The following is a 20,275-nucleotide window of genomic DNA, read 5'->3' on the forward strand; positions in this document are numbered from 1 at the left end:
CATAAAAATTGAAAACAAACTCTTTACGTTTGAATAACTGTTTCTATAATTATTTATCAAAAACATTTTTTTGCTTTTGGTTAAAAGAATATTTAAAAACTTTTTTTAAGGATTACTTGCGGCTGCGCGCCTAGCATCTTGGATATATGTATTTGAAATGATAGGAAAAACTAAAAAATAACCTAAAAGCATCCCAAGACATATTTAAAAAATAAAAAGCTTAAAACCATTCAGGGGCCTACGTGAAGCTCCAAAGAATGGAGAACTTATTCGGTTCAGCAGTTAACGAAATCTTAAGCATCAAAAAACTAATTACAAAAAAACCTTACTACTTTATACAATAGGAAATTAATCTATTGCTATGGTAGGTACTTTGTCAAAGTACAATCTATTATTAAGGACACACAGACAAAGGTTATATTAAATATTTTGATATGTTATTTAAATATTGAAAACTTTTTTAATTAGCCTATTAAAACTCTAGACATGTTACATGTGTCAAAATCCAAGATCACCAAAAAGTTTAGGTTTGACACAATTAAGAGTTTTTAAATGTCTGAAAATTAAAAACATTATTTTGCCATACAATTCAAATGGGCCATGACGATTACATGACATTCACTAAAAATGCTCATAGCTGTCTTATTTTTGATATGCAAATTTTCACAGACTCACCTTTTTTATAAATGTTCTTTTAATTACTTTATGAGTTATGACAACATACTTATGTTGATATAATAATTACTCAAACAAGGAGTATGGGTTAAGTCTTTGAGACTTTGGCTATTGTGAATGTTTTTTGGTATTTAATCACTGATAAACCCCGAGTGTCACATATAAAAAAGAAGAATTGGTATCAAAATATTGTAATATAGCCCAGGAATGTAAGGATAACAAAATGTAATATGAATATTTTTCCAATTTTTTAAAATTTTTCCTCCAATATTTTAAGACCCTCCAAATTTTGAATCTGATTGCAGGGAAGTTAATCTCGAATTAATACTTTTTAAATTGAGGTGAAGTCTAATTAATCTTGTGTTGACCTATTATTGAATCCCTGAAGATTCAAACAAACTAGCATCAAAACTATCTTAAATATCTATCTACTATTACAATAGAGTTTGCATTATGTAGAGTGATTAAAAGTTTTTTTTTCATTTGTAGACTTTTCTATCCTTTACTTTACCCTTTAATCTAATTGATTTTTCTTCTAAATATTATGAATGTGTGTTTTTTTGTGTTTGAAATACCTAAATAACGTAACGAATACAATATCTTCAAACCAGTACGTTTAGCTTAAAGGTGGGTTGAAAATTAACACTTTAATTATGACCAATCTATGTATATTATCCATCTATTTACCAAGCTTGTCTCCTTTCCTAGTCAATCTATCTTAAAACTAATGTGCATGCAAAATAGTAAAGAATTTAAAACTTTAAATAGCGAAGCTATTCTAATGTTAATAATTTTTTTGTGGTGTTGGACTGTTAACGTTGAATTTAATCCTTTAAAATACACCATGTATTGTCTTATTTGGTAAAATTGCATAATATTTTTAACTATCTTCCTTTTAAACTAATGTTAATATCTAAATCCTTTAAATTTTTGCAGAAATGTAAAAACCCCTGGACCTAACCCGTTCTCTGTTGTCATTCAATTAGCAATTCAATCTGGGGATCACAATTGGCGTATTTATCAACTTTAAAATTAATAGTACCACAAAAAATGCCTGCGTCCATGCGTAGAAAATAATCATGTACATTTTATTGAAGTATTGTTATGCATAAAGTTGGTCATAATTGCGACGCAAATATCGGACAAGAAAGCTTTCATTACGATTCTACGATTTAACAAAAGCCTTTCGCCTTTTCGTTTAAAAATGCAGATTATTTCAAATTTAAAAATGTCAATTTGAATTTAAAAAGACTTTGTTAACAAGCAACGTGTAAGCACTGAATTTGGTAGCAGCGTAGCTTGTGTCAAATATAGAGCGAAGTATAACCTAATTATGGACGTAGGGACGGATATATCCTAGATATAGAGTAGCTTTGCTACTAAATAATATTTGAATAGTTGAAAATGAATGATAATAAAGCAAATAATAAAATAATTAAATGAATGGGATGTAGCATATTCCATCTCAGTAATATTGGAAGAAAAAGACAACATGTAAATTATATACCAACAAAAATCCTTAAGGTATATATTGGTCTAATTGTTTTTAAGGAAAAAAATACCTGGCTTTAGACCCCTAAACACGAAAGGGTCAACTTAATTTCTGTTCCGTTTTAAAGGAAAACAATTCTCGTTTACGAGTGAAAAAATATATTTATCTATCAACTTAAAAGGCAAAAAGTTTTATCCCCCATACATAGGGATGGAATATACAGATTTTGGCCAACGAATGAAAACATCTAGTGATGACTTACAGGTTTATCTTTAAGTAATTCTATACGAACAACTGACAATTTTTTTCGTCCAATATCGGGACGGAATTATCGGTTAAGGGACAGAAAAGATTCTTTTGTTTGATAATCTTGATCAAATCTTTTTGATATTATGAATTGTTAATCCATTAAGGAAGTAAAGTCCATCAAAATTCAATAATCAATTCAAACATACAACCATATTAGGTATTTACATTTATTTTAGTTATGGATAGAAGTAGACAAATTAATTTAACGCAATTATAAAAAACAAACGCAAACAAAGAGTTTTTTAAAACTTAAGCTTTTGTTGATAGAGTGTTTTTCTGTTTGGGCTAAACAGCTATCTTGACAACTCCAGTTCAGAATCAAAGCAGAGGACCAATCCTTTCATTGAACAATCTTTTTTTCCTGAGATCTCAACAAATTGATAATAACGTTATACTACCATATAAAGTAGTAAGGTGGTTTGTCTGAAGCTGAAAAGCACAGATATTGCTGTTCTTAATTTGTTGTACTTCTCAGAAAAGCTTTATTAATGTCTTGGGTTGATTTTAGGCTATTTCCGCCCCTCCCCCTCTTCCATTAGCTAGGTGAAAACTAACTAATTTGCCTTTATCAATAACCAAATCACTCACCCAATTGATTATTCTCAAAGTTTCCATTAGAGCAGTGCAATAATAAAATTTAAACATATTAAGCAGATTAAATTATAAAAATCCAGGAAGTCTTTTGTATAGTTCCATTATATTCTAATAAGAATCAGGAGAAGTATTAGAAGAAAAATATTTATTATTTCATATTACTATACTATTTAATTTTTTAAATCTGAATTTTATGAAAACAAACTTTTATATTAGAATGCTTCATTCCTTTTTTTCGATATATCAGTTAAACCTATTTGTTATACCAATGCAAATTATTTTCTGAATACATTTACATACTTAGGTAATAGGGATCCAATAATAGGCACTTTCCTATACAAATTCATTTGGACGTTAAGACATCCATTTTTTAATTTTGGCTTGTTAAAAAAAATTAGATCAGGGAAAGAAAACGACGTTGCGGGTTTCGTCATATTTTTTTTAATTAGCTTTTGATAGGTTAGTATAGGTTAGGTTAGGTAAATGTAAATGAATGCCTGCCTGGTTTTAGCCCCCCACAGGAGCTGAAAATAGGAGAAAAGCTACTGTGAAAATACGACGAAACTCGCTACTTCTTTTTCTTTCCATGATCCAAAACTTTCAAGATTTAGAAATTCATCTTATAAATGATTTTTACATAGTATATTTATGTGTGGATTAAATAAACGTTTATCAAAGCTAGGGTATTAAATCCTGTAGAATGATTTTATCCCCTGCAGGAGTCTTTATCCATCTGATTCTTGCCTAACCTATAATTTCAAACATTAGTTAAGACATTAAATAAATAATGGTATGAAGGTGGTCGTTTTTAATCGAGTTGGAAGTTACTAAAATAATATTTATTGATACTTAGCAGTGTTTGAATATGTGTTTGGGCTGAGGGTGGGTTTGCTAGTGTGTGTGTGTGTGTTTGTGTGAGAAAAAGCCCAATTTAATGTCATTATAGTTGCCTAAAAAGTCCAATTTGTCTCTTTTGATTTCAATCATTATACACTGACGAATTGACGATTGGAAATGGGAGGGTTAGAACCCAAGGGGAGGTGGGGAATAAATTTGTTTTTAAAGGTGCATAATAAAGTGTTTTGATAATAGACATTTATTGTATTTCTGCAATCAAATGATCTTTTTATTTTAATGGTCTTTCTACATTTTTTTTTGTATTGGGCTTTTAACAAAGAGATATTGGTTTGATATTTTTTGAAGCGAAGCTTTTCTACACAAATAATATAGCTGTTCAGTGTTCATAACGTATACCTCTAGCCGTAAATTTAGGCATGCTACAATCATCCTATTAATTTCAAACCTTAGTGTGAGGATTCATATAACAATAAAAATTAATCTTGTAATATAGCAACTATATGATCATTACCATGAAGTTATAAATTCAATTTCAAATTTTTTTTTTAGAATTTGAAATGTGTTTCCAAAAACAATTAGGCAATCTCAATAACTAAGAACATTAGTATCAATTTATTTTTTATATTCAAAATTAAAAGCACTTATTTTATATTCAGTATCAATCTTTTATTCGCTTATATGGGAGTTCTTATCCTTGTTTGAAAGTGTTGCCGAGATATCTTTACTTTTATTATTTATAGACCTTTCTTCTTTCTTTGCATAATGATTCTATACTTTATTTTCAAATCAATCTCTCGCAGGGATTTTAAGAGATATTACATTGGCCGATTCATTGGTGTGCATCTACAATGATAATACACAAAACTACCCCTTCTGTAAATTACAATTAGTTGTTGAACGTTTGGACACTCTACCTTATGAACGAACCAATCGAAATTTAGTAAAAGTCCCAAAAGTTGTTTAACAGCCCATTATTCCCGCCCTCCCTGTATCTCTCGCCAGTTCAACTCTTTCTCTTTATTATGGTCTCTGGGTCCGTCTATATTTATCATAAATACTAATAATGAAATCCTTATAATAAAGAAAGAGGATGTTTTTCTGTGTGTACCGAGGGATCTCGCTGCTGAAATGGGAACTGCTGAATTGAATTAACTTCTTCTCATAGGTTCTGTGAAAGTTTGTAACTATTTTGGGGTAGGGTACCACTACACTCCCAAAAGAAATAGCCCCTCGGAAAAAAAATTGCACACCTCCCTCCCCTATTTTTTAAAAATATTAAACCAAAAATGGGGGGGGGGGGATTGTACACCTTCTCAAGTGCACCTAGAGGCCTCTAGGGTTCTTAGCCGCTAGTGCCTAATAATGTCATTAAAAGGTTTTACTTCTCGATTTAGATCTTTTATCATTGAATTAATTTTCTTATATTATTTAGGGAGAAGATATTCGTGTGGTGAGTGATGATAGAATCCACGGGTCAAGACCGACCACAACCCAGCACAGGCTTTGCGGTCAACCAGGTAGAAAACTTTTTACCCTATTATTTGTAGTGTAGCTATTCTATAATTAAAATATGCTGTTCAATTCATAATACAATTTAGGATGATGTATGTTTAGATTGAGCTTATGAGCTTAATATCCTGCTTACCGCAGTTTTAGCTTCTTAGGAAACATTCCAATTGGCCATACCATAGTTTTAGGCTCTTTTTGGGCTATGACACTCATATTATAGTTTTTAAAATAAAGGGACTTTTTAAACCTCTCAGTTGTATATTTTTATTGTCAAAAAAACTTCATAAATTACACCTGCCTTTAAGAGTTTTTATTCAGATTTAGCTGGGACAAACTATAAAATCAGGGAGTAAAAGAAGTAACTTCTGAACATAACAATTTTCACTAAATCAAATGTTTCAATTTGAGCTTCTGTTATAAAAAATACTAGAGTTGGCTCGATATAATTATCTCCCTATTGGCTAGTTTTCTATATGCATATCTATTTCTCAATAAATCTATTTTCCTCACCCAGCATTACTATCTAAAAGAAAGTAAATATTTAATAATTTAAATGATTTTTAAAAGATTTTTTTAAATTATATTTTTTTCTTTACATTACCATCACCAAAGGGTTAATGATGATGATTACAATTTTAGTTTAATATTTGAACACACAAAATGTCGCCACAATCGAATTCTTTTAAAACATAGTTTTCTTAAATTTATCATATTATAAATTTAAATTTTCTTTTTTATGATTAAAAATTAAATACATCAATATAAGGTAAATAGCAACATGAAATGAAAAAAATGAATTTATTTTTAATAAAGTAAAATAATGGGTCTTATCGTTCTGGGCAATGAGAGTTTATTATGGATTATTGGAGCACTATGAGTTTTAATCATATATTCCTTGGAAAACTTGAGCTCGTTTATAGACTTTTATTTCCTATATGGATCTGACATGGATCTTGAAGCAATTAAGCAGGCCGTTTTGTACATGTTAAAAATTGGAAGATTTCATTAAATAAAAGTAATCGCAAATATACTTAGTAAATAAGCACAAAAAAACAATTTTATATATGTTCTTTGGATTTAATTTTTTCCCCATATGGTTATACATTAATTCTTGGTGAACTATTGATCATTTCAACTGTTGTGTTTGTAATCAATGAATCAAACAGCAGAGATATCCAGGGATCTAAAGGGATAAGACAATGGCCGATAAATTGATTATCATCCCCAATGATGATACACAAAATTACCCCTTCTAAAAATTACAATAAGTGGTTGAAAGTTTAGACACTCAAATTAATGAACCAACCAATCAAAGATCAATAAAGTCCCCAAAGTTGTTAATCAACGAATAAGAAAACATTATTATGAAACTACGGGGACTAGTGTGATAAACAGCCAAATGTCCTCTGCCTACCTGGATCGGAGATATCAAACAAGCACAAAATATTACACAGAATATACTGTGATTATTATTAAGTAGGAGTATTTGGTCAAATGGAATTCTAACTCCTTCAACAAAATATGCGGAAATCCAATAATTTGAAGTATATTTGAAAAAAAGGAATTCAAATGAAATTACACAGACTGAAGAAAAATTTTATAGAGAACCTTCTCTACTAAATTTATCAAGTTGAATAGAACGTGGCTATTTTAAAAATCTTAATCTATGTAATCATTTAAATACAATAAACCAGACTACCATTAAAAAACATTGGTTAACCCTTTTCGTTTTACTTCTTTAGATATAATTGTCACCAATTTAATTGTTTTTTTTTATAGTGCAGAGATGGGTTTTTAAAAGATGCCGCGTTTTTTCGACAATTTTTTAGACATTGCTTGATTGAACGAAGACGATACACAGAGTATACAACATAAGAATCCAAAATTTTAAAATTATTATTTTAGCCATTTGTATAATGTCTAATACAACTTAAATCCATTTTCGCTGCATATTTATTAATGCATCTTTTTCGACATTATACAAATGGCCAAAATAATAATTTTAAAATTTTGAATTCTAAAGTTGTATACTCTGTTAAAAACCTTATTCCATCTCGAAGATCAATGCCCCGTACGATTTTAACAGAGTATTCAACTTAAGAATTCAAACTTTTAAATTATTATTTTAGCCATTTGTATAATGTCTAACACAGCTCTAAAAAGATGCATTAATAAATATGCAGCGAAAATGGATTTAAGTTGTATTATTTTGAATTCTTATGTTGTATACTCTGTGTTGAAATCCCATCGTCTTCGTTCAATCAATCAATGTCTAAGAAATTGTCGAAAAAACGCGGCATCTTTCAAAAACCCATCTCTGGACAATGAAATATATTACGTGTCTTTCTGATAAAAAGACATATAAGTAAGATAGTATACAAATATTTTGATGTATAGCTGTATTAAAGTATGAATAAAGATTGCTATTACATTATGATATAAGCAGTTTAGCATTAATATTACATATGACACGAATGATTATATCAATTAATAGGGCAGCTTAAAATTATTAAAATTCAGATTTATTAAGGCTCAGCAAGGAACAAATGTACAAAGTGAGTTATAGAGTAGCTTTTGTAATAAAATGTATCTAATAGAAATTACATTACATTTTTCAAGGCAAGAAATACCTATTCTCTTACGTCAATACTATTCTCGTTAATAGATTATTTGATTTCTAAGCTAAAACTAATTTCTGTTTTCTTATTGAAAATCATCTACATTATTAAAATATCATATTTTATGTAGACAAAGCTTCTAAAAGTAGCATGCAAATTTAATACTTTTATTTTGTAATGAATATGTCGATAAGTTGGTAATGACGAATTAACGTCACAAAATACCAAATTTTAATTGATATAGTGAAGTTTTGGAATACAGTAAGAGTAAAAATCCGTAGAAAAATGAAAATTTAATTATAGGTTCATATTCTCTGTTATAAAAAATATCTAATTTATTTCAAATAATTCTTCTTATCTATTTAAGTAGAAATATGTTTTTAATGTGAAGAAAACTTCCCAATAGCACAAAAACGCGGTTTATTTTTACTCACCCTGTACTAACTTTAATTATTTTAATTTAGGAGAAAGAATCAGTTTATCAGAACAGTTTATATTGGATTTGAATAGAACAGAACAGACTTGGGGAAGTCCACAGCTTCTACTTCTTAACCAATGGGTAAAATACAGGTAATGGCCACTTTTCAAGAGTATCTTTGCTTTTTCTTCTGATTATAAACCAAAAGTGTCATAGTTTATAAAATAAGGCAATTTATATTGTATATATTATTACTTGGATGTTACACCAGATTTTCATATTCTCTAATAAAGTGAAACCCGCATTGGGCTAAAATTACGATAATTGCATTCACCCCCTTAAACCCATCCTCTTCCCTCCTTTCCCTCCTAATGGATGAACGAACTGACCAATAAATAAGGCTCTAAATTTAAATGAAATAATTATAAAGATTCAAAAAACTCTTATTAACCATTTTTATTAGCTATTCCATGCATTGCTTTGAACTAGTTCTTAAAATTTAGTTTAAATGCCATAACTTGAAACTTGAAAGCAAATAAGAATATAACTAATAAGCGTATTTCAATACTCTATTATACTTTTATATAAGCTTTACTAGTTTATAAAGAAATGAATAACTACATAAAATATCCTGTATATGGGTTATATCAAACATAAAGCCTAGGATTAATTCCCAAACATGCAATGTACCCTGTCAAAAATTGTCAATATTTTTCAAGAACGGTCATTTCTTTAGGTTTAATGAAAATAATGACAAGCAAAAGTTTAAAACATATATTCATAATTTTGAATAAGGAGGATGGGGAATAGTCCGTTTCGTGGCAACGTCATATTTTTAAAACGGCTTTTGATAGGTTATTTTAGGTTAGATTAGGTTATATTGGGTTAGATGATTGCCCCACAGGGTTAGGCAATTGGCCCCGCAGGGTTAGAGCCCCCTGCAGGGGCTAGAAATAGGAGAAAAGCTACTGTGAAAAAAAACGAAGAAACGCCCCTTAAGGAGCGTTGCCACGAAAGGGACTATACCCGGAGAATGTATCCACCTCCCAGGAAAAATTAAAGGGGGTGGATACACTCCTAAAGCGCACGCCCTCCAAAACCCTTCTTGATTTTGGTTTGGGTTATTGTTGTTAAAAATCATACGGGGTAAAACCCTCGCACGCCACTGTTTATAACTATATTAAAAAGAAAGTCATAATTGTATAACATGAATGTATTATGAAAGAGAAACGAACGTTTTTAAGAAATCTAAAATATGAATATTCGTTAAAGTCCAAACATACAATGTATGTAAAATATAATTCTACAGAATATAATTTTAACAGAAAAGTTAATAAGTTCATCCAACACTTTCTTGAAAATGATCAATTTAATCTTGATTATAGTCTATTGTCTAACTTTTTTTTTATTACATTCTGAAATATATTTATTAAACATGTTAGTTGTTAGTTGAAAAAAAGCAAGGGGGGAAGAGGACTTTAAACTGTTTATTACACTTCAAAGTTTTATATTAACGTTTCCTTATTCATTAGCCTATCAACTTTGGGGACTTTTATTGAACTTTGATTGGTGGATTACTTAAGTACAGTGTCCAAACGTTTCAACCACTAATTGTAATCTACAAAAAGGGTAATTTTGTGTATCATCAATGGGGATGTACAATGTACATCAATCTATCGCCCATTGTCTCATCGCTTTAAATTCCTGAGAAAATGTTAAAAATTCTTGAATCTAAATAATACACGATCATAAATAAAAATATTTTTCCCAGGTATGGAGTATTTGACGACCAAGGTTACCTGGATGACCCGCTGTACCCCGTGTACACCCAAGACGCACAGAACCGTGTTCTCGTGACTGGCACAACCAACGCAATGATCCGAGGCGCATGGACCCTGACCAGAAATCAGTCACTTAACTGCGATCCTCGCAAAGAAGCAGATTGTCTTTTCTTTCCAGATGAATCACGCAACAACCAAATATCCTGTTCGCTGTCAACGTTACCATTCCTTTCTGGTGTTAAAGACTGGTGCTCTCCGGAAGAAGCCTTCCATCCAGCCTCCCCTTCAAAGCACAATATCATCTGCAAAGGTCGGTCAGTGCATCAAGTTATACATGCGCATCCAGATTTCAGAAATGGTCCTGCTGCTACCAACGAAATGCCCTTTGCCAATCCAGAGTTTGATATTATTCGTCAGCCTGTCCCAGAATATGTTATCCTTCTGGAAACTTCAGCCAACATGAAACAAATCTGGAAGTGGGTCCGGAAAGGCCTCCAGAACCTGATCCGCTTTGAGCTGCCAGAAAACTCGCGGGTGGCCATTGTGACGTTCAACAAGGAGGTGAAGGTGGAGCAGACAATGACACGGTTGACAAGTGAGTCAGTGAGAGTAAGGGTTGCCGATACTATTCCTGATAACCATAACAAGCTGAGTAACCTACAGGATAGATGTGTTTCTTGTGCTGTGCAGGTAATCACTTTAAACTTTTTAAAAAAATTTTCCAATAAATATTTATCAAATACAATAATATTTTACATCCATAAGCATTATTGGTAAAATAAAAAAAAATGAAAAAAACCTTTTTATTTTAATTTATATTAATTTCTTTAAGAAGGCTGTAAGAGAAGTGTTGACAAGTGACAAAGCTGGCGGTCACATTATCCTGGTGACCCAGGGAGATGCCAAGACACTTTCCTCTGCCGGCGAGGCCAGCATTGAAGAGTATGAAGCAACTCATGGCATCACCTTCTCCAGTATCCTGTTGCCACTTGTACCTGAACAGAAACCGTTGCCATTTTATCAGTCTATTGCCGACAGGTGAATATTTATTAGCAAGACACACATATATTATTGTTTTATTTTTACGATTTAGTTTTTTTATACATTTGTTATTTATTATGCTTTATTTCAGGTCTGGAGGAATGACATACACCTTGACCAGTGATAACGGCATCTATTTGTTGGCAACCATGATTAAATCTTTACGCGGCATTGTGCGCTTGAACAGCCAGGAAGTGTCGGAGACACTGCATATGAATAGGGTCAGCAAGCTGCCAGGAACTCAGGTAAAAATGATTTTTAAGTATTTATCTTGTTATAAAAGGTAGTAAGCTTTTTGTCTGTTGCGAAGGATCTCGCTAACCACTGAACTAGTATAGTTCTCCTTTACAATGTAGCTTTTAATAGGTCCTGGGAAATTTTAAAGCTATTTGGGGGGAGGGTACCATCATCTACCCAAGAAATTGCGCAAAAAATATAAAGCGCCGCTTAGCAGATTTTTTTGGTAAACAGCTGATTTTAACATAGTTTTACTATTCTTTTTTTAACCGCCCTTATAAAATTGCTTATTTTAGGTGACCCGAGGACAATTCTTTGTGGACAGTTTTCTGGGCAGGGACACCAGATTTGGAATTTTCGTAGAGGACGAAGAGGACCACAGGTAATTTCAGGGATCTAAAGGGATAAGACAATGGCCGATAGATTGATGTACATCCCCAATGATGATACACAATATTACCTCTTCAGTAGATTTAGTAACGTTTAGAAACGTTTGAAAACTCGACTTAATGATCCAACAAATCAAATTTCACTAAAGCCTCCAAAGTTGTTAGGCCAACGAATATTTGTGTTATCTGCGTTTTTTCATGACTAAGAATTATTTGTTATATGTCAATCATATGATAAATATATTGATAACTAGTAACTCTACAGTTTTATATTAAACAATTTTATGAATGGTAATTCTATTTTCAACCAAACTCAAACAGAATCAGTTGGTCGTGAAATATTCTTTTAATAAAATCTTTTCTTGTTTTTTTTTTCAATGAAATTTGTCCAAATAAAATCCATTATTGTTAACAGAATTTAATAATAGTATTACAATACTCTTTCTTGGATATCCTAAATTTATATTATGGTCGAATTGATAAATAAATAACAAGGGTGATAATAAGCAAAATTGGGAAATTTTCTATTGATTTTATGAATAGAAATTCAGACAACCATTTTTTACATTTCGACTGTATAGGTTGATCTAAAAAATCTACCCTTTTCCCGTGTATAAATACACATTTAATCTCTTACATTGCCCTAATTCGTTGGGAAGACGTTTAGTGACAGACTTACCAGCTTAAGAATCGTACTTATAGAGTACCTTTGCTTCAAAATATATCTTAAAGTGTAGTTATTATAAACTTATTCAGTTTTGTTGAAAATTTGTAAATACATATAATGATATATTTTGTTCAGAATTTTATCAATCAACCTAACTGACTCGTGCGGCGAGACCTTCGGCCCCTACACTAAAATGTCGTCGGATTTTGACATCATCAACTTCAAGACAATCAACTTTCTTGTCGGAGATCCTTTACCATTTCAAGAAGTAAGTTTTTTCTTATTATATAGAAGATTTTGAATTATTATTTTGTGGATTTTTAGAATGTTTTTTGGAGATTTGTTTTTATTGTTTTATAAATTAGGTCACAGTTATTTAAGATTTGATTATATGTCTTTAAAGTTATAATATCAGAACGTTTGGACATTTTGCGTTTCATTATCTAATTTTAATTTCATATTGTGATATTTTCAAAAGAATCCTAAAATTGGTTCTTTGTTTTTTAGTACATATTGAATTCTTAAAATTAAAAGTATTTATTTGATAAATTGACTCAAAAAAGATGAATTTTACTAATTAAATCAGTGAATTAATTAGAATTTTTCTGGTAATCTAGTACAAATCTTCTTTAAAAAAATCTTTAATTTCACCCCCCAAAAAGATAAATTTATGGCAATTGAATGAGTGAATATATCAAATAGGTGTACATTTACTTTCGCATAATGTATGATTTTCGAAACAAAAAAAGTAAATTATTTGGAGCGAGAACTTAATTGCAGGCGAGTTAAGTAGATGGGGAGACAACAATTTATGCTTTTGTAATGATCTGTGAGTCTAAAGATTTTATAATGTGATACAGAAGCGGAGGGGTATACACACTGATGAAAAATGATAATAATAGATTTTACTACTGAACTCTAATTAAAAGGTTAATTAGAGTTTTCATTCAATATTTTTAATTCATAGTATAAAACAATTTTAAAGATTAGAATTAGAATCTTTTTTTTATATCTAAAATGATTTTGCTCTATATAAATCCTTACAAAGTGTCCTTGTGGTAAATAAAAATTGAAATACAACGTGAATTAGAGAATTGGTTTGCTCAACTGAAATAGTATTCGCAAATATCTTTAAAATGTTTCTAAAGCAATTCAGAACACGGATGTCACTGTTATATAGATGGAAACATGAAGCATATATTGTATTGTGATGCTTCTATTCCTAACTCTTATAGAAACCATCTTTACCCTTGAATTTGCAACAATTTATATTATGACAAGACTGTGGCAGCCGAATCTAAATACATTCTTTTTTTAACTCAAGGTTTTAGACAAGATGCATCTTAAGAAATAAGTCTAAAAGAATTTTTTTACAAGAGGCGATAGATTAATTAAACAAAAGTAACCTTTCCAGGGCAGATTGATTTTAGTTTAGGTTCTTTTTCTTGTAGGAAAGATTTTTGTGAGAAAACAAAATAGTTCAGCAGCGTTGTTTAGGCTTTTTTCTACAACCTTGAAAGTAAATTTTGACACATGTAAAATATTGTTTGATAAATTGTGAGCAATGAATATTATCTGCTTCTAGAGCTGCACATTGTTACAAAACCAAGCGGTAGGATGTCTGGCTGTTTGTACAGAAAGATCTTGCTATCCGCTGGGCTAATTTAGTTTTCCTTTAAACCTATTTACATAGGTTCAAAACTTTTAAAAATATTCTTAAATAACGAAGCTTATATTAAAACTAATGAAACAACTGCATCTACAAAAACAGATTACAGTATTAAACTGTAAAATTTGATTTATTTTTGTTTCCAATTTAGAATTTAATAATCTCATCAAAACACTTAAAACATGAAAAGTTTAATTTGTACAAAAATGACATTTTAAATAACAAACAACTTCAAAATATATTATGATATTATTTTCTTCTTTTAAATCCTTTTAAGTAAAAGTTAATACTTTTGGCCTTTAAATTTCTTGTAAGTAATTAATTATACAAAATTAAAATAATTAGAACATTGAAGTACAGTTGAATATGAATAAATTATATTATATTTTCCTGACTTATAATTTACTAGCGGCTACACCTTTAGCTCTGTTTTACATCCCAAGATTTTAATCTCAAAATAAAATAGCCTAAAACCATCACAGGGTCTATGTGAAGCCTAACTAAAATAGAGAACCCAATCGGTTCATTATTCATTGAGATCTTCAGCTTTAGACAAAAAACCTTACTACTTTATATTAGAGGATATATCATAAAATGGATCTATGGAGACAAATTTTTTTTTGTGGGTGGTCATAGCTACATGTTTTATATGTTGTCATCCTTGTTGTTTGTGTGTGTGTGTTTGTGTGTTTGTATGTGGGTGTGTTTGTGTGTGTGAGTGTGTAGAATGACCTGAATATTTGTACATAAGGCGGGATTATCCCTCTCTCATGTAATGACATTGTAAGTAATTTTAAAGCCGACTTTTTGTTACATTTATTTGTGTATGTACAACTGAGAATTAAAAGGACAGGTAAATTGTCTTTAAAAGGGCAAATGAAAAACAAAAATTTATATTAAAATGTTAATTTGTATACATATTTTTTTGGAATACAACTTGGCTGTTTACTCCACAAAGCTTTAAATATTGTATAAGAGGCTGGTATTGGTATATGGACCCTTTTGGGACAAAGCCATTAGAAATAAGAATACTCCTAGAGAGCAATAAATACATAAATATTCTTTATTATTTTTACGAAATGATATTGAAAAATGAGGCAATTTACAATTACATTTTTCTCCCCTTCAATTCTAACAATATTGAAATACAGCGTTGTCTGTAGGCCTCAAGACTATATGTGTATGTAGGCATTTTGCAAGTAATCGAACCACCTTTTTTGTAGGCTTATGGTGTATTAAAATGTTATTTCTACTGCAAAATAATTTTGATCAAACACAACAAAGAATCCCTAAAAATATCTTACTTTTGTAGGATAAAAAAAGAAACACCGAACTAAAAGTTTTCAAAGGAAGCATCTGAGCATTTAAAAGGAACAGTGGAACAATTTGATTTCATATTTGTTTGCAGATTTATTTTGAAATATGCCAAAAATACTTGTGCACATTATATTAATAATTTTGCTTTAAACCAAGAAAAATTATACTAAAATCCACAAGGAACACAGTAATAGTGTTTGACTGATTATGAGGTAACAAAAAAAATTAGCCAATGAGAGGCCACTATAAATTTTACCATTGGTCAATAACGGCCTCTCATTGGCTAATTTTTTTTGTTACGTCATAATCAGTCAGACACTTTTAATTTTACATACATATGATCTATTTAAGTATAATATATGATTATTCCTTTAACAATAAACAATAGTTTGCAAAATACATGTAAAAGCAAGGATGGCAACATTCACAAAAGCGAAGCTCCTAAAAATCAGACAAAATATATTTCAGGACCCTGGAAAAATTGTCACAAATATAAGATACCTAACAGTTTAAATAGTGTATCAAATAGTTCTTGTAAACTTTTTTCCAAAAATAGGAAAATAAAATTATTTGAATAAATTACGTCAAACTAGCCAAAAAATCATTAATGAGTCACCAAGCCTAAATTGACAATCATAACTTTCTATCATAGACTTGCGGACATACATACGGACCGGACCCTAATTGTAGTAATGCCTCGATTGAAAAAAGTATACACAATTGTTGTTCTGTTTTCAAACCCTAAGGATGACTTTAAGAGTTGTAGAATATGTTTAATCTCGAACCACACACCACACCCATGGATCTAAAGGGATAATACAATGGCCGATAAACTAATGTACATCCCTAATGATGATACACTAAATTACCCTTTCTATAGATTACAATTAGGAGATGAAACGTTTATACACTTAACTAAATAAACAAAACAACTATCAAAATTAAATAAAAGTCTCCAAAGATGTTTAGCCAACGAATAAGAAAATGTTATTATAAAACTCTGGGGACTAGTGTAATAAACAGCCCAATGTCCCCTCCCTAACTGTACCACAGCCACAACACAACAACATAAGTATTTAGCAACAACAAATTCATGTCAGAATTAGCACAACCATTACAACAACTTTTACTACTGGCATAGACATAATATAAAGCTATAGATAGACAATTTTAAATTTATTAAAACAAAGCAAAAAAAGTCACTAACATTTTCTTTAATTGCAATACTTTTCTACACTAAAACCATCTATGAGTATTGTAAAGGATAGCGCTATTTTTTAATTTAGTTAAAACTGATCCTGTAACAATTAGGTATAATTTTGAAAGATATTATCTTTGTATATTCAATTTAAAGATGTTTTTAGATATTTTAACATCAATTCATAGAATTATACTTTTGACAAAATATTACTTATGTATTTTACATTATTTCTTCAATATAAAAAGTATTTGTTAATGGTCATTTGTCTGACTGTCTGATTTTTTTAACATTGCTCTTATTAATATTTAGAATTCTATTGTTATAATATTTCCTATCCATAGACATTTTTTGGTCAAAGTTTTAAAACAGAATAAGGGCCTCTTTCATGCAGAGTTACAATTAACCGATGTTTTTTTCAATCACCACAAGAATATCAATAATCAAAGCAAATTAGCAAAAAATCTTATAAACTATATTAGAGGTTTTATTTAATTGATTTTAATATTAAATTTAAATATATTATAAATATAAGTGAAAATAACGGACAGACAGACGGACAAACTACGTTTTAGAGCCCCCTAAATATTATTGCAAAGTCTACAATAAATACGTGGCCCTAAACTTTTATTACATATTTGTATGTTTAGTGGTGGGTTGAGTAGACGCTAAGAAAAAAGGGATGGGTAGTTTTAATACCATTTTAAATTTTGCATGTTAATCCATATGTGATTCCTTTAATTTTCTCGGCTGCTGAAAATCAATAAAAAGATTAGCCTAGCCAATGAGCGTCTACTCTCTAATTTACATTCTCCGTCAAAAATTCTCTGAGGAACAATTGAACAACTGAAACAAATTTACCCCTTTCCAAGATGCCAAGACTATAGGAAAATTAAAATTGCATATCTTTTGAGTCTTGAGCATAGTGCATAATGATTATGAAAGAAACATGACCAGAATAAATGCACTTTTTGAGTAGCTGTGCAGCTTGGCAATAAAATATTTTGTCCGTTTGTCTTTCCTTCTTTTTTTGAGCATAAATGTTTGGGGAAAACATTAATCATACATGGAAGACAATAATAGGACCAAACCTATGTCACATTTAAAACTATTATTATTTATTTTAAAGGAAATTTTAGCTGCCTGATATGTAATGTTGTCATCCTTGTTTTCTCAATATTTTATGGAAAGTTATAGATGAGCATATTTAGGTTTCATTCTTATGTATATTACTACAAATTTATCAATATTCAAAGTAATGTGTTAAAGATAACATGCTAAAAATCGGGTATAGTCCTTTTCACGACATCCCTCCAAAATGAAATACAATTTTTTTAGATATTAAAGAAAAGCAAAGCTAAACAGTTGGAACACAGAATGAAGTATATAGCAAATATCATTTGTTCAGGGAAACCATCACAAGAATATATCGATATCGTAGCATAGTTAATCCCATTTCCTTTTTTCCCTTTTTTAAAGAAAAAATAATACTGAACAATTATTTTATAGTAGTGCTTTTTCTAAACGCTTTAAAATTAATTTAAAAGATAAATTTAAATTCATTACTTACCGTTTTTTTAAGAAATTGAAAGTTTTTATTACAATTTTCATAACGTATTTTAATGATATATAATAAAATTAAGTAATAAAACACTTTATTAAACCAATTACCTGTATTATAAACAGGATAACTTGGCTGATTAGGTCCAATTTATACAATCAATTAAATAAATCTTACCAAAATTATTACAAATAATTCTAGCTCCCAGCAATGTAGGAGCATTATTTTTTTGCAATCATAATTACGATTAAACCTTTTTTCATTCTCCTTTTTTGGCAAAATGGCGCAGCTACCCTATAATTTGCGCGTCGAATTTGCAATGTACAAGTAAAGCATTTATTAAAAATTAAAATGATACTTTAAGTCTTAGTGATTGATATGCTAGCCTTTCAATACCTAAATTTCCTAAGAATCACCATTTTAAATACTTAATTCACATAATGATAAAATCAAAATAAAGACAATTAACATGTTGTTAATCTACGAAGAGACCAATGGTAAATAATTTTAGAGTTGCTGCAATTCCTTACAATACCTTAATCATGACAGGAATCTTAATACTTGGTTTAAAATTGATTTGTGCTAGATTTATGATTACCATCCCTAATGACAGGCAGACATATAGACAATTCTAAATGTAGAAAAATAGAACAGAATAAAAATTCCAGCAGGAATCTCATTAAAGATTAATATATATTCATGATGCTCTAGTTTTGGACCCACACGTCCTTATTTTAATTCCCCCCTCACCTTATACGGGTTAGAGTGAGTTGCGTTATCCTAATATTAAACTTGATCTCCAGATTCGTTACGAGTTAATTTCAAACAACTTTTCACAATCATTTCACGATGTTAGCTACAGCTAGCTAGCTTGGGCCTTTTGATTTTTTTGCTGCTTAGTTTTTATTTCTTCCATATACGTCTTTATTAGTAGCGTAGCTACTCTAGTAGAAAAGTTTTCTATTTTGCAAAAAAAATCTCTACTGTTTCTCACTATGGAATTTTTACCGTTTTGTACTATTCTATATACTAAAGTCTAATATTCGCTTATGAAGGTTTTAGGCTATTAAAAGAAGTTATAATCTCAAGTACCAATTAAAACGAAACCTTCACCTTTTTGGTGCCTTGATAAGCATAGGAAAATGTTATTTTATGATCGACGCTTTTTGTAACTTTATTATCCTTGTTTAATTGCTAGGCCATGATTTGTTTATTCCATGTTTACAATTAATATCTATCCTTAGCGGCCAACCAGCTCTCCGCTTTAAACACCAGCCATCCGTAAATCAAACATAAAATAGATGCTAATCAAAAAGCAATAATCAAACTCCTTTTTTGGCCCGAAAACAATTAAGAATCGATTAATTTGTTAATTGAAAATCAAAGGCCAATAGTAGTTGTGTATTGTTGTATTTATCAGTGTGGTCAATGAAACTCTATCAGTATATGTGGAGACAAAATTGAAATACTAATTTTCAGCAAATAAAACATTCAATACAAAGAATAATAATCTTGAAAGAAAGGCATTGATTTTACGTTTAGAGTGTGTTTTCCAATAATTTAGATAGGAAAGATTGTAAGAATTGACCTATTTATTGTAAACCTTTCATGAAGATTACTGTATCAATTGGCTATATTAAATATTGAAAACTTAGAAACTCTAAAAATCATCACCATACATATTTATGTCCATGTCTCGACCACTTAGATTTAATGCTATATAATCGACATTCAAACAAAAGTTTGTTATTTAATACAACTTTTATTCAATGACATGAAGTCAACATTGAAAATTGGCCAGAAAATGATTAATTTATTTAGAAATATAAAGTTCTTTATTCCTAAATAATTTTTTAAAATTAATGACATGTGATAAACATAGATCATCAAAGTTTCTAAACAGTTTTTACAGGACTCAACTTCGATTTTGTATTCCTAAATA

The 20,275-nt window shown here is 30.0% G+C and overlaps 2 protein-coding genes across 3 annotated transcripts in view; one reads left to right on the forward strand and one right to left on the reverse strand.

The window, feature by feature from the left end:
- LOC145314214 (uncharacterized) overlaps positions 1 to 20,275 on the reverse strand; it is a 444,769-nt gene that overhangs the window by 343,515 nt on the left and 80,979 nt on the right. The gene's annotated exons all lie outside the window — the stretch shown is intronic.
- LOC145314194 (calcium-activated chloride channel regulator 1-like) overlaps positions 1 to 20,275 on the forward strand; it is a 127,440-nt gene that overhangs the window by 92,961 nt on the left and 14,204 nt on the right. The window contains exons 5-11 of one of the 2 annotated variants that reach the window (XM_080154015.1): positions 5,361 to 5,445; positions 8,520 to 8,625; positions 10,245 to 10,944; positions 11,087 to 11,292; positions 11,387 to 11,540; positions 11,829 to 11,914; positions 12,724 to 12,856. In XM_080154015.1, coding sequence (XP_080010141.1) covers positions 5,361 to 5,445; positions 8,520 to 8,625; positions 10,245 to 10,944; positions 11,087 to 11,292; positions 11,387 to 11,540; positions 11,829 to 11,914; positions 12,724 to 12,856 — 1,470 coding nt within the window. The remainder of the gene's footprint in view (positions 1 to 5,360; positions 5,446 to 8,519; positions 8,626 to 10,244; positions 10,945 to 11,086; positions 11,293 to 11,386; positions 11,541 to 11,828; positions 11,915 to 12,723; positions 12,857 to 20,275) is intronic. The other variant, XM_080154016.1, reaches the window with a different exon arrangement.

This window comes from Acartia tonsa, chromosome 3 (genome assembly GCF_053477335.1).
Source record: "Acartia tonsa isolate MP-2025a chromosome 3, ASM5347733v1, whole genome shotgun sequence".
In the NCBI taxonomy this organism is placed as follows: domain Eukaryota; kingdom Metazoa; phylum Arthropoda; class Copepoda; order Calanoida; family Acartiidae; genus Acartia; species Acartia tonsa.